Raw genomic sequence first — 14,760 nt, 5'->3', positions numbered from 1 at the left:
ACATGAATCCACTAATATCAGTTTGCTACAGGTTAACAGCAGTGTCAGAGAGAGATGGGCTTCCTCCTCCTCCTCAGTAAAGACCAGAGATCAAAGACAACACTGAGGAGGAACAGAAGCCTCACGCAGACCGCTGCAGCTCCTAGGATGGTTTTTGTTGATATGACTTCGTGAGGCTCTGCGAAGCTCCTCTCTTTCAAGAGGTTAGAGAAACTGAAGGACATTGAAGGGCTGGCACTGTTCAGTGCATCTAAAAATGATTTGTTTAGAGGAAAAAAAAAATTGGTGGGTGAATGGTAGGTTATGTCCCGGTGATGATGCTGAGGAAAGAAGGGTGGCACTCAAGAATTCAACTTTTTCACAGTGTGTCATGAGCGTGTCAACATTTTTGCAATATGGCTTTTAAATAAACACTTAATTGGCATTCAGACTATCTGGATCTCACAAGAGTGAATCAGGCACATAAGACAAACCCACCTAGATACGTTTTTAATCGCCAGACTGAATATTCTCTCTATAATGCCTTGAACTTGATTGTTTAGACACAAAAACTACAGCAGATGTGTGAAGGGTTTGGGCGTGATAACTGTTACTGTCAGGAGTAGGGATCTCGCGTGTGTTGAGTCTCATCAAGAAGCTCTCCGAGTGGTACTGTAAAAAAAAAAAAAAGGGGGGTTATTTACTGGCAACATTTTCAAAGCGTTGTGAGTTTCTGCAAAATCTTTGAGACTGTGGTGTACTACACTGTGAAGTTTTCAGTTTTCACTGGGATTTATGTGCATTTCCTGTCATTCTGCTGCTTTGCTTTGGGGAAGCTGATAAACCAAATAGAGAAGGGAAAATAAGAAGCTTATGAGTGCCGCTGCTGCTGCGTAGGTTCCTGTGGTGTCGTGCAATGCTGTTTAGCACCCAGGCAGCTTTAATACAGAGTTGTGCAAGTTTTGCAAGAGGAAAATGATGGCTGGAATTTATCTAATTTGAAACTGTCCCTGTATGTTGTTGTAAGGTTGCTGGATCTACATAATTATCTTGCAGCAGGGAGTGGGTTGGGTTCATTATTTTATGTGTCAGTGTAGAAAACTGTCCACTGCTTTATTTTCAGGGCCTGTTGTAAGATCAGCTTTTGTACACATGAGAACACTTTGTATGCATCTGTGTTTTTGTACCTTTTTTGAAGTGCACATCTTTACAGCATTCAAAATATTCTGTTGTAGGATTTTGGGGGGAGGGCTCATTAGTACAATCAGAAGTTGTAATCCTAAAATTTGTTTCCCAAATGAGTCAGATTACCTCATGTTTGTGAGATGGAGGAAAATAGAAAGATTCTTAACTCCATGTCTTATATTGAGAAGAAAGCTTTTATTTTCTTAACCCAGTTAGGATTTAAAAGGAACAGAGTTTTAGCTGCAGTTTTTTGTTGTTGTTTTTTTTTGCCTTTGAGTTTGCAAATGTACACACAGACCACTAGTGAAAAAGTCTACAAGCATATAAAACTGTTTTGAAAGTAGTAAAAACCAGTTTAAGAAATTCCCCATTGTGGTTTACCTGTAATCTACCAATGATTCATACCAGTGTCAATGCAAATGTGGAAGCCACTTTATTTTTTCTGTTTTAGAGCAGAAATACAGCTGAAGTCAAATTAAAAACTTTTACACTTGTGAATCTTTTATTTTTGATGATCTGTAACAGCTCCCACTGTTAGCTTTGAGATTTTGAACGTACTCGTCATCATTCATTACCCTGAAGAAATCCAGTCTAGTAACAGAAGAAGAAAGTATTTTTAAACACCACCTGTCTGCCAGCATGAGACGCCCTCTGTCCCTGCCTTGCGCCACAGTGAATATCACACCCAATTTTAAACCAAGGCAACGTTTGGCCTTGGTGGTTCTCAGTCAGGCATGTCAAACCTCATCCGAATGGTAAATATGGGTGTAACAATCCTGAAATCTACACCAAAAATCAAACAGTGACAATAGATCATTGTACTGTCTATTTGGAAATTGTTCAGGTATGGAGAAAATGGACAAACATCAGAATAGAGGGGGTTCTGCCAGCAATAAAGACTTTTGTTTTTTGTTATTCCTTTCACATATAGTTCCTTATTACAGAGCACTGGACTGGAAAGTGAAAAATAAACTCAAACCAAGTCTTTTATTCTGTGATATTAAATGGAAAATGAATCAAACAGAATAGGTTTCCACTAAGATAACGCTATATGTAATGCAAGTGCCCTCACATACACACAGCCTCTCCTCCTCTCTGGTGGGTTCTCTTTGTCTGGTTGCTGATGTCCTCACCTTTCGTACCAAAGACTTCTGTATTCTTCCCAATGTTCTGTTATAAAACTATAAATACACCTGTTTTGGTAAATTGAAAAAATAATTTAATGCCAGACCATGAACAGAATGTAGATTGAATAATCCAGCTCAAGATCTGAGCCAAAACTGAGGTGTGAATTGAGCCATGATCAAAGGAGAATTGTCACACTATTAATTGTGATATCACCATTCTAATGCCTCAGGTCAGGTAAAGTACCTGCAATAGTTTGAAATGTCAAGCACTTCAACATGGTGTTGAGTCAGCATGTGTGGAGCATCACTGCCCTCAAGTGACTAGAAAGGAGTATGAGTCCCCATGCTGGCAACATCCGTAAAGATAGATTAGGTCATGTTAAAAGTACACAGTGGATAAAAGTATTTGATTCCAGCCAAGACATAATTTTGTTTTTTGCTAAAACTGAATAATCTGAAAATTATAAAGAAATTCTACTATCCTGTAATTCATTAGCACAAATGGTGCGTTCAATTAAACTTTATGAAACTAGATGGTAGAGATTAAGAGAAGGAATATGCTAGCACTTAATACTCTTCTCCCTCATCGTCGTCTACCACGCTGTCAGCGCCCACCTCCTCATAATCCTTCTCCAGAGCTGCCATGTCCTCTCTGGCCTCGGAGAACTCTCCCTCCTCCATACCCTCACCCACGTACCAGTGAACAAAGGCACGCTTAGCGTACATCAGATCGAACTTGTGGTCGAGCCGAGCCCAGGCCTCTGCAATAGCAGTGGTGTTGCTCAGCATGCACACAGCCCTCTGGACCTTGGCCAGATCTCCACCAGGAACCACAGTGGGGGGCTGGTAGTTGATGCCAACCTTGAAACCAGTGGGGCACCAGTCCACAAACTGGATGGTGCGCTTGGTTTTGATGGCGGCAATGGCAGCATTGACATCTTTGGGCACCACGTCACCACGGAACAGCAGGCAGCAGGCCATGTACTTGCCATGGCGAGGGTCACATTTCACCATCTGATTGGCTGGCTCAAAGCAAGTATTTGTGATCTCAGCCACTGAGAGCTGCTCGTGGTAAGCCTTCTCTACAGAGATGACTGGAGCATAGGTGGCCAGGGGGAAGTGGATACGGGGGTATGGCACCAAGTTGGTCTGGAACTCTGTCAGATCAACATTGAGGGCACCATCAAAGCGGAGGGAAGCAGTGATGGAGGACACAATCTGACCAATCAGCCTGTTCAGGTTGGTGTAAGTAGGACGCTCGATATCGAGGTTCCTACGACAGATATCGTAGATGGCCTCGTTATCTACCATGAAGGCACAGTCAGAGTGCTCTAGGGTGGTGTGGGTGGTCAGGATGGAGTTGTAGGGCTCCACCACAGCAGTGGACACCTGGGGAGCTGGGTAGATGGAGAACTCCAGCTTGGACTTCTTGCCGTAGTCGACAGACAGACGCTCCATCAGCAGGGAGGTGAAACCAGAGCCGGTGCCACCGCCAAAGCTGTGGAACACCAGGAAGCCCTGAAGACCAGTGCACTGATCAGCCTGAGGACAGAGAGGAAGACATGACAACCAGGCATGAGTTACTTCATTCAATAATTTAATTCTTATATACATTTTATACTAGCTGCTTTGAATTCACCCACCAGTTTGCGGATCCTGTCCAGAACCAGGTCAATGATCTCTTTGCCGATGGTGTAATGTCCACGGGCGTAGTTATTGGCAGCATCCTCCTTGCCTGTGATCAGTTGCTCGGGGTGGAACAGCTGGCGGTAGGTACCACTGCGCACCTCATCTATGCAAACAACATTACTTTAGTTTTGCTTTAAAGATGTTTTAATTTTCCTACATTAGTGTTCAGCGAGCGGTGATGACACTTACCGATGACAGTGGGCTCCAGGTCCACAAAAACAGCTCTGGGGACGTGCTTTCCAGAACAAGTCTCACTGAAGAAGGTGTTGAACGAATCGTCTCCTCCTCCAATGGTCTTGTCACTGGGCATCTGTCCGTCCGGCTGGATCCCATGTTCCAGGCAGTAAAGCTCCCAGCAGGCATTGCCGATCTGGACACCAGCCTGACCAACGTGCACTGAGATACACTCACGCTGTGGAAATGAGATGGAAAAGCCATTTATTTGGTGACCTCATTTTTGACTTATTATCCAAAAATTACATTGTTAGACCTGCTCTTCAACTAACGTAAAGTTACCTGGGGGAATATGGCTTCATGATTTAGGACTGTGATTTCAGCAATACTGGAATTTTAGTATAGAACATTAAAAATATTTAATCGTTCCATCAGTCAGCTATGTAATTTGTCCCTTGCAACAAATGAATCCCACTTGAGAGAATTCTTAACACTGTTAATGCTTTAGCGAGCCAAGTTGAACTTGAAGTCAGTTTTCACTGTCACTTGCATAGCTCTCTTAACCTAATTACATCGCAAAGGTAACTTATGCGGAAGTCAGGCCAGGTTATGTTTAGAGTTTTGGTTTAAGGGAAGTTGAATTCATCACTGATGTAATTTTTCTTCTGAAGTAACACCTTTTATACGCAACCTGTTAAACCACATCCTACCAACAAAGGACCAGTCACAGAAATTTGCCTGTATTCAGGAATGTCAGCTTTATTTTTTCTATCATTTGCATCTGATTTGAGAAGTCGCTGCTCAACTAATCCATTTTGGTGCAGAAGAGTCAAATGATGCACCAAACTTGCCTGTTGTGTAAGCACTCACAGACCCTGCAGAAGGATCATAACCACTGTCTGATAATAATCTCCGACTCTGACTTAGTTGGTTCTACAAAACCTAAAGCCTAAGGTTGGAGAACATGGTCTGTAGTACATCCTCCGGTCTCTCACTCTTCAGTAGTGACATCAGTTTTTGGTTTTGTCTCAGCTTTAACTTTCTTTAGACCCTCTTACATCAGAAACATTTTCGTCATAAATTAGCAGGTAGACACTGGAAAGAGATCACATCGATCACGGGAGAGAGACGGATAGATGGCAGCGTGTGCGCAACTTTTTGCGTATTTGGGGAGCGCACCCGCGCGCTATGGTCGCTGTGGCGAGAGCAATCTACAGGAGATGGCGACAGATTCAGGACGTTCAGAATGTGTGGGATCTTAAAAATTCCGCCCGCTATTTGCCGCTTCCGAAATCGCTACTCCAATTTACATAGCCTGTCCGCTACTCATGTGGTCACCTGAGGCCTTTTACGCTCTGAACTAACAACCCTTTAGAAATATGTCGCATGTGAGCCAGGACAAGACAATCGAGAACAAACAAGTGCACATCAGAGTTCAGCAAAGCAAACACAGCTGTAGACAATGAAAGACTTCTTTACAAAAAAGTAGCCCATACACGCCCAAAAACATTAAAGACATGAGAAGAAGAAGAAGAAGAAGAAGAAGAAGAACAATTGAGCTTCAAGTGAGTTGGTTTGTTTGTAGTCTGCGGTCGCAGGTTCATAAAGGCCAGGATCCTTCAAAGAGTTGTTAGTCATGGGAATGCTTCAGCCTGAAAGCAGGATGACCTGTTGACAACTGGCTCAGTGCGCGCACAAGAAGCCGGAAACGGACACAAGCAAATAACTTGAATTTTGGATGTGTCCTGTCATATCGCACCAAAAATACAGTCAGGACAGCGTAGTCTGGTTAACAGTGTGAATTTTATCCTTTTAAAAATGAAATTGGTGTTGCTAAATCCTGCTGATACTTCCGGCTAATCTCAGTTAACGGTCTGCCACCTGATTATTGACTATTTCAGTAATGATTTTTGATTAAATCGACACTTAATAAGAGAAAAAAAATTTACTCACCATGTTTCCTGAAGTCAAGAAGTTTCAGAGCCGAAATGAGGAAAAAGAGGAGAAATTAGTTAATTCCTACAAACAGGCTTTTATGAATCCTGTGTAAGAGATAAATGACCAGCTCCTGCTACACGGTGGTTTTTATAACCCTAGATCCTCCGGAAACAGTCTGCTGGATCTGATTGGTTTGATGTCGCATGAGACCTGCGCCTATTGGTTAAAATGGACCAGACGGTAGGATGGAGATCTCTGCAGGTGCTTTCTTACGATTTCTTAAATATTTGTGGAGTACAACATGGTTTTAACAACTTATTAGGGCTATTTCATTATATGAAGAATGGATATGTTACACTTCCATATGAACATTTGGCTTTTATAGACTTCAGAATTATAAAGAAACATTATGAAGATCTAACATCTGGGCTTAATGGATCTGGTCACTTGCCACCTATTTGCAAAGAACACTGATTCGTCCAACCAGAAGGTTTTGCATTAAGTTGTCCAAGCGATGCAGGAACGGAAGAAAGGAGTCCTGATAGTGGGATCTGGAACTTCTATTCTCAGGTTTGTGTGCACCTCTTTATTAAAGCAGTTATTAAAGCCTCCTGCAGTAGACCTGCTGTTTTAAATGTAATGTAAATCCAACGGGTTTTTCTGCTTTGCATCTTTGTTTATAACCTCTCTTTTATGGATCTGTTACGTGACTACAAGTATAGCTTTGAACATCAGAGTTACATGTTTCTTTTATTTGTATTAATTTTTATTTCAATTAAGTTTACTTTCCACAGCGTATTGAGTCATTCTGTTTCATTTTTATTAATTGAAAATATTCAGTTTCACTGTTAGCTTTATATTTTAATGCGTATATAAACATTTTCAGGTTATGTAGACATCCTTGTCTCAATAAACTGATTTACAAATTTGACCTCATCAAAGACCAAAAATAAGATTTAGTGTTTATTTTTATTTTAGTTAATCTTGTAAGTGCATTATCATTTTAGTTAACCTTCTTTTTAGTTTGTATTTTTGTTTCAGTTCATTCTTTTTCTAACACCTAGTTTCAGTTTTTACTTCACTTTTAGTACCTATAATAACCTCCTGCACATAATGGACTTGAAACAGTAAATTGATGTGAGCCAAATCCACCCCTGTGAAAGCTGGGTTCCCGCCCAGTGCTTATGCTCTGGCACTGCCCCTGCATGAAGGGCTTCTCTCAACGCAGATGTCCTTGGCTGGTGGACGATCTAACTTATCAGGACATACGTGTAGAATCAGATTTTGGCCTCTTGTCAAGCAGGGGTGCACCGAGGGGAAGGAATGCCAGGTGGCAGGGTGCTGTTGCCATTATTGACAGCATGAAATTTCCTGCATGATGATGAATCAATTACTGTATAACCTACATTTTGGTTACCCCACATTCTGCCTTTAGGCCTCTTTTTGGTGACGTTACACGTCCACTTCACAGGTTTAATAAGAAATAAGTTGTATGAGGCTGCTGACATTCAGTTTTCTATACTTAACAATATTTCATCTCTTACAGTTTCTGACAAACTTATATTGCAGTGTCGGGGATATACATGACAGTATAAAAGGAAATAATGCACCATTTTATTAGAAAAATATTAAAGTCCAAAAAGCTAAAATTGCCATTGGAATTCATCTTTTAAATCCTTTCTATTACTTGGAGTCTCTGAAATCTGGGCTATTTTCTGCTTTTCTATTTTTTATTTCTCATCCATCCTATAGAACTACTGGAGGTATGAGCAGAGGTGGCAGCAGACAATATGAACGGGGGCATTTTGCTGAAGTCACTTTGTTATTCCATTAAAAATAAATAATCATCATAAAAAAGATTCATGTTTTAAACCTTATACACAGAAAAATATAGGCAAAGTTATGAGAGGGCAAACATATCTGTCTCAGATTACATACGGAGACAAAGCTGGAGACAAATGGGAGAGAATGTTTTTCCAGAGTACACCACTCACTAAAACATTTGACTGTGCTCACAGTATCCTCGACACATTTACATTTTGTTTTGCAATTTTCAAACAGTCCTGCTTTAAAAATAGCTGTATGACCTGATGAATGGCACCTTTATTGTTTTATAGATGTGAGGGGTACTTCAAAGTCTGACCCATCTGCTCATTGTCCTCATCAGTCATGGTGGTTAACACGATTCACCGTAAACTGTAATTAAACTGAGCTCACACTGCAACAACTTATCAGTTACATGATTGTTTAAGTTTCATTACAAAACTGTATGAACTGGCATAACTTATAGTTGAGGTGTATCGGTAGGATTCAGCTGAGGTGCACAGTGACTTGTGGGCATAAGCCTGGACTGCCACTTCAGTAATGAGAAGCACTGTACCTCACAGGGAAATGAACACCTCCAAATCATGAACTGAAATGGATAAAACAAGTGGAGCACTAACAACGTGAGTGTGGATCAGCTTCAACATGTTGATTCAGAACATCTGTGGAGCATCACTGCCCCCAAGTGACTAGACTTTAATCAGTTTTACTTTCAAACACTGTTAGTAACCACACAAGAAACCTGTTAGATTATATTAAACCACAGTGGGTCTTGCAGGGTTTGGGATGTAGAGCCTCTACAGATGGATGCTTATGAGATTAAAAATGTGAAATCAAGTTATGAGATCTTTATTAAGTGGGGAATTTTGAAAGGTTAACATTATGATTGTTCTGACCTAAAAGAAAGGATCAACCCTTTGTGTGATGGATGGGCTTTGCAGATTTTTGGCTTCTAAAGTGGTGCGTACCAGAAAGTATTACAGCATCATGTGAGCACTTTAATTCCACACAAGTTAGATTAAGCTCTAATAACTGAAATTCTAAATTTGATATCCAGTGCCCTTTATAGTATTTTAAAAAGAAAAGACAAATTGCAGTCATTGAACAAACTTTATTTATGACAGAAATAAATGGCACAGGACCATTAAGTCATTTAATACTCTTCTCCCTCATCATCCTCTCCCAAGCTATCAGTTCCCACCTCCTCATAATCCTTCTCCAGAGCTGCCATGTCCTCTCTGGCCTCAGAGAACTCTCCCTCCTCCATACCCTCACCCACGTACCAGTGAACAAAGGCACGCTTAGCGTACATCAGATCGAACTTGTGGTCGAGGCGAGCCCAGGCCTCTGCAATAGCAGTGGTGTTGCTCAGCATGCACACAGCCCTCTGGACCTTGGCCAGATCTCCACCAGGAACCACAGTGGGGGGCTGGTAGTTGATGCCAACCTTGAAACCAGTGGGGCACCAGTCCACAAACTGGATGGTGCGCTTGGTTTTGATGGCGGCAATGGCAACGTTGACATCTTTGGGCACCACATCACCACGGTACAAAAGGCAGCAGGCCATGTACTTGCCGTGACGAGGGTCACATTTCACCAACTGATTGGCTGGCTCAAAGCAAGCGTTTGTGATCTCAGATACAGTTAGCTGCTCGTGGTAAGCCTTCTCTGCAGAGATGACTGGAGCATAGGTGGCCAGGGGGAAGTGGATACGGGGGTATGGCACCAAGTTGGTCTGGAACTCTGTCAGATCAACATTGAGGGCACCATCAAAGCGGAGGGAAGCAGTGATGGAGGACACAATCTGACTGATCAGCCTGTTCAGGTTGGTGTAAGTAGGACGCTCGATATCGAGGTTCCTACGGCAGATATCGTAGATGGCCTCATTATCTACCATGAAGGCACAGTCAGAGTGCTCTAGGGTGGTGTGGGTGGTCAGGATGGAGTTGTAGGGCTCCACCACAGCGGTGGACACCTGGGGAGCTGGGTAGATGGAGAACTCCAGCTTGGACTTCTTGCCGTAGTCGACAGACAAACGCTCCATCAGCAGGGAGGTGAAACCAGAGCCGGTGCCACCGCCGAAGCTGTGAAACACCAGGAAGCCCTGAAGACCAGTGCACTGATCAGCCTGAGGACAGAGGGGAAGACATGACAACCAGGCATGAGTTACTTCATTCAATAATTTAATTCGTATATACATTTTATACTAGCTGCTTTGAATTCACCCACCAGTTTGCGGATCCTGTCCAGAACCAGGTCAATGATCTCTTTGCCGATGGTGTAATGTCCACGGGCGTAGTTATTGGCAGCATCCTCCTTGCCTGTGATCAGCTGCTCAGGGTGGAACAGCTGGCGGTAGGTACCACTGCGCACCTCATCTATGCAAACATTACTTTAGTTTTGCTTCAAAGATTTTTTTAAATTTTCCTACATTATTGTTCAGCGAGCGGTGATGACACTTACCGATGACAGTGGGCTCCAGGTCCACAAAAACAGCTCTGGGGACGTGCTTTCCAGCTCCAGTCTCGCTGAAGAAGGTGTTGAAGGAATCGTCTCCTCCTCCAATGGTCTTGTCACTGGGCATCTGTCCATCCGGCTGGATCCCATGTTCCAGGCAGTAAAGCTCCCAGCAGGCATTGCCGATCTGGACACCAGCCTGACCAACGTGCACCGAGATACACTCACGCTGTGGAGAGGGGGGGAAAAAAAAAAAAAAAGTCATTCATTTGTCATCCATTCTATTTTTTTAATCCCAATAGTAGCTGAAAGCTACTCATCACATGTTGAGGCCGTCTCTGGAACTAATGTGAGAAATGAGGAAGAAGAAAATAAATAAGGCTCTTTGTTAGCAGTGGGATGCCACAGTCATGACTCCCCTGAGGCTGATAACATCTGAGCCCTTTAGAAATATCACATGTACATCAAGCAAAGCAACAAGCAAATCTTTTGTGTCGAGAACAAACATTTTCACATCAAACCAAACAAAAGACAAAAAACCCCATAAAACTTTAAGTGAGCTGCTTCTGTTTGCTGAGTCTGTGGCTTCAACTTCACAAAGGCCGGGCCTCTTCAGAGAGGCGCTAATCAGAGGAATGCTGCAGGCTGACCTTTGCCAACTAGGTCAATGTGCGCATGAGAAGCCGGAAACAGACAGACGGGGCAGAACTTGAATTTGGGCTGTGCCTCGTCACGCTACACCAAAAATACACTAAATGTCTGTTGAACACTGGGGTTGGTTAGCAGCCTGAAATGATAACTTCTTATAGCTAAGTAACGACTGAACTTAACGACCCTTTCAGCTGATTTGAATTACCGGCTACCACGTGATATAACTTCAGTTTGAACTTAATTGTAGGAAAAGACAAAAAAAACTTGACACTCACCATGTTTCCTTGCGTTGATAAGTTTCAGGATTAAAATGAGGAATAGGAAGCGAGAAAAACGTTAGCTCCCACAAATAGGCCTTTATGAGTCCCGTGTAAGAGGCAACTGACGCGTTGCCTCTGGGCGGGGCGTTTTATACTCGCTCACCCGCCGGAAACGCTCCGCTGAATCTGATTGGGTCACGTCACACGAGCCCTATTCCTATTGGTTAGATTGTAAGCGTCACGTTCAGCCTGACACGGCACAAACTTTTCAGGAAGGTGAGGCAATCCCAGCTGCCAGCAGTGTGTTTCAGGCAGGAACTGTGCTTTTTTCCCCCAGTGATTTCACATTTAACTCACATTTATTGTCTGTTTTCACTCATACTTTACAGCATCTACCAAATATGATCGGATACATTGTAAGAGAAAGACATGGCAATTAAAGTAAACAGAGAAAAAGATATGTTTTCACGAGGAAAAAAACTTTTTAAACCCCTATTTGGAAGCAAATTAAGATTTTAGGCGGTTTTTTTTTAATATAACTGGTGATTCTATACGTGCCGGTTTTATGTACAAGTGCCTGGAGGAGATTCATCCCGGCTACAGAATGGTGAGACTTGCATCTTGGAGGGTGGGATATACCTTGAGTTCCCCAGTCCTGCTTTATTTAGTTAAATGACATTCAGTGAGTATTATAAGCACAATATAGAGTGTTGGGAGAAGTATTCAAATAAAGAAAATGACACTTAGAAATCCACTCCAATAGACTCCCTCAAAAATAAGGGCAGCATTATTGTCAGCAAAATTTTAAAAAAAAAACAAAAAAAAACCTTTTGTAAGAAAAGAAACTTGTCATCACATATGACATTATTACTTAACCAGACCTGAATCATTTTGGTGCTGCAGGCTTGTTTTTAAATATCTGTGTACCTCTAAACAATGTCGATTTATGTCTCCCAACCTGGTGCTCGGGGTCCAAAGAGTCACAAGCAAGATTTATTTATAGAACACATTTCAAAACAGCAGCTTATTCTTCTTTCCACAAAACCAGAAGCCTGAAAAAGTAAAAACACAAACATACTGACTTACACAAAAAGTAAACATGGAGGGTAATATTACATTAAGTCTATATTAAGTCTTGAGCCGTTCTTTTTTCTTTGCTTTGTTTCCCCTGAGCTGGGCTTCTTGTAGATTTTTTTTAAGTAACAATAGTTCTCCTAGAGCTTGAGCAATAATTCTCCAGACTTTCCTGAAGGTCTTTCAAAGTTTTTCTTTGGGCACTGGCTGTTTTTTTCACTCACATTCAGTCCAGTCCATGTACCTTATTTTCCTTTATTTGTCCAGTTGGCCAATAGGGGAGCAACAGTTACAACAAATACAAATACCTGATCAATTTCAGAGGAATTTCTGTTTGTTTATTAACCCACTTAAAACTGACCTGTGAGGATTCAAGCATATCGAAGTAACTCACTTATTATTTGTTCCAGTTTCAGTGGGGGAATAAAATGCCAAACATTCACTTAGACAGATATAATATGGTATTTATCACCAACAGGTGATTCCCATAGAGTTAGCTGAATATTTAGCAAATGTGTTTTTAAAAAAATTATAGGAATTGGACAAGTGGTAGACAAAAGAAGAAAAAGCATGCTTAAAAACTGGCAAACTGAATAAAAATGTCTGAGCTTAGAGAAAACTACTATCTGAAATGGCTCCAAGACACTGCTTCTTTGTCAAGGGTAGCAAGCCTAAAAGACTGAAAATCAATATACAACTCTACTGAAAAAAATCCCATCTGACCACTTTAGGAATGAGCTGATATTTTTACTATTAGCATATTTAATGAAATGCATGCAAAATATTTTTATACTATATGGATATTTAGGTCCCAAGCCTAAATTTAGGTATTTTAAGATGATGTCTTCTAAGTTGCATTTTTGCCTTTTCAGTGAGTCTTCATTACTTTTAAAGGGAGAAAACGTGAAAATGTCAAGCCTGAAAATCACATCTAAGTTCTGTTTAAAATTACAATTACATTTACAACCCCTATTCCACAAATCTCAAATTTTAAAGGCAAGTGAAAAAGGGCTAGAATTTTATTTTGACCCAGAAGAAGTCACAGCTACAGCTGTGGCGTTGTGTCAGAGCAAGCAAAGCAAAGCAAAGTAAGCAGTGCTTTGTTCAGTTAGTTCAGTTCAGTTAAATAAAATTAAAAAAAATAGGCAGGTAGAAATTAAAATGTCCCAAAGTGAAAGCAAAGTCTCTGCGTCTACCCTGTATTATACTGCCATCTTGTGGCACAGTCGCTTCTTGCTGTTTAATAAACTGAGCAGACAAAGGCTCCACAAACTCTTTCAGATTAGTATTAGTATCTCAAACTTACTTTTTCATTAATATTTGTAATCCTCCTGTGAATACTGGCAGTTAACCATGTCACACAGTGCTCAAGCCTTTTAATTCAGCTGTAATTTTTATGTATCGATATATTTTATTATGCTTTTTAATCCTTTAATCAAGTAGTTGAGCTGCTTTTCTGAGCTCAATAAAAGCTGTTTTGGAGGTATGTATTCCTCACAGGACAGCCACTACAAACATGTTATTTTATAGAATATGATAAATCACTGTAGATAAAACAGAATGCAAACGGTTTAAAATGAGCTCGACATCTTAACATCAGTATTAATCCCTATAACACTAACAGGCATCCTTTTTCATCAGAATAATTACTTTATGTACAATTTGTCTGTAATGCAATCATGCCAAAAAAGAAAATAGACTCTTGAAAGTTCTAATGCTTGTTTTATGCTTGAGCTGTGATAGTGGGAAGGCAGGTAGGCAGGTAGTTATGGAATGCTGAGAGTGTTTGCTGTTGATGGAGGCAGTGTGAAAAATATGTGTTACAGCCGGTCTGTGGGCTACTCTTGTTTGTTGGTCCATCAGCCATCTGCTGAGAACAACAAAGTGATAACGTGCAAGGATCTGAAGAGGAAATAAGTATTGAAAACTGTCCACCGCAGCCACTGTTTGTACTTTTCATGCTTTAATTTTTTATCTTTAACATTCGTTTTATGCTTCATCCTTTCCCAGTCCGCTGTTGCTCCCTCCTCCATTCCGGCCCATTTGTAAGTCATTCAGCACTCAATTCAGTGATGTGCAGTTGGAAACACATTAGTGGTGTGTAAAAACCCCTTTTCATCCACTGTACACAGACAGACACATTACTGGGACCATAAATCACGCTTGAGGCTTTACATATCGGGTGATAAGACGAGGTCTTAAAAGCAGGTAAATGCAACCTCAGATGAACGACACATCATTCATTTAACAAAAAATGGAAAAACTACAGATTGTTTGGAAGGGGCTGCCATGATCTCTAAAAAAGAACACGACATCACAATTTATGTTAGTATCTGAACTGTAACAGCCCTTTGGACAAACAAGACCAAAGTGGAGATGTTTGGCTACGATGCACACAATCG

At 41.2% G+C, this 14,760-nt stretch overlaps 3 protein-coding genes across 4 annotated transcripts in view; 1 reads left to right on the top strand and 2 right to left on the bottom strand.

Annotated features, from left to right (window-relative positions):
- jph2 (junctophilin 2) overlaps positions 1 to 1,662 on the top strand; it is a 29,778-nt gene extending 28,116 nt beyond the window's left edge. The window contains exon 6 of one of the 2 annotated variants that reach the window (XM_082518586.1): positions 32 to 1,662. The gene's annotated coding sequence lies outside the window, so the exon portion shown is untranslated. Of the gene's footprint in view, positions 1 to 21 lie in introns of both variants that reach the window. The other variant, XM_082518585.1, reaches the window with a different exon arrangement.
- Positions 1,582 to 6,202, bottom strand: LOC309697000 (tubulin alpha-1C chain-like). The gene is made up of 4 exons (XM_082518588.1): positions 6,108 to 6,202; positions 4,170 to 4,392; positions 3,935 to 4,083; positions 1,582 to 3,833 (listed from the first exon to the last, which is right to left on the bottom strand). Exons 1-4 carry the CDS (start codon positions 6,108 to 6,110, stop codon positions 2,859 to 2,861), a joined length of 1,350 nt encoding a protein of 449 aa, XP_082374714.1. The 5' UTR covers positions 6,111 to 6,202; the 3' UTR covers positions 1,582 to 2,858.
- A 2,805-nt stretch (positions 6,203 to 9,007) lies between these two features.
- Positions 9,008 to 11,430, bottom strand: LOC309696999 (tubulin alpha-1C chain-like). The gene is made up of 4 exons (XM_082518587.1): positions 11,300 to 11,430; positions 10,380 to 10,602; positions 10,146 to 10,294; positions 9,008 to 10,044 (listed from the first exon to the last, which is right to left on the bottom strand). The coding sequence occupies exons 1-4, from the start codon at positions 11,300 to 11,302 to the stop codon at positions 9,070 to 9,072; spliced, it is 1,350 nt and encodes a 449-aa protein (XP_082374713.1). The 5' UTR covers positions 11,303 to 11,430; the 3' UTR covers positions 9,008 to 9,069.
- Between the last annotated feature and the right edge of the window lie 3,330 nt (positions 11,431 to 14,760).

This window comes from Aulonocara stuartgranti (genome assembly GCF_965226115.1).
Source record: "Aulonocara stuartgranti genome assembly, chromosome: 20".
Taxonomy (NCBI): Eukaryota; Metazoa; Chordata; class Actinopteri; order Cichliformes; family Cichlidae; genus Aulonocara; species Aulonocara stuartgranti.
The sequence above is the reverse complement of the archived record's forward strand: the minus strand, read 5'-3'. Positions and strand labels throughout refer to the sequence as shown.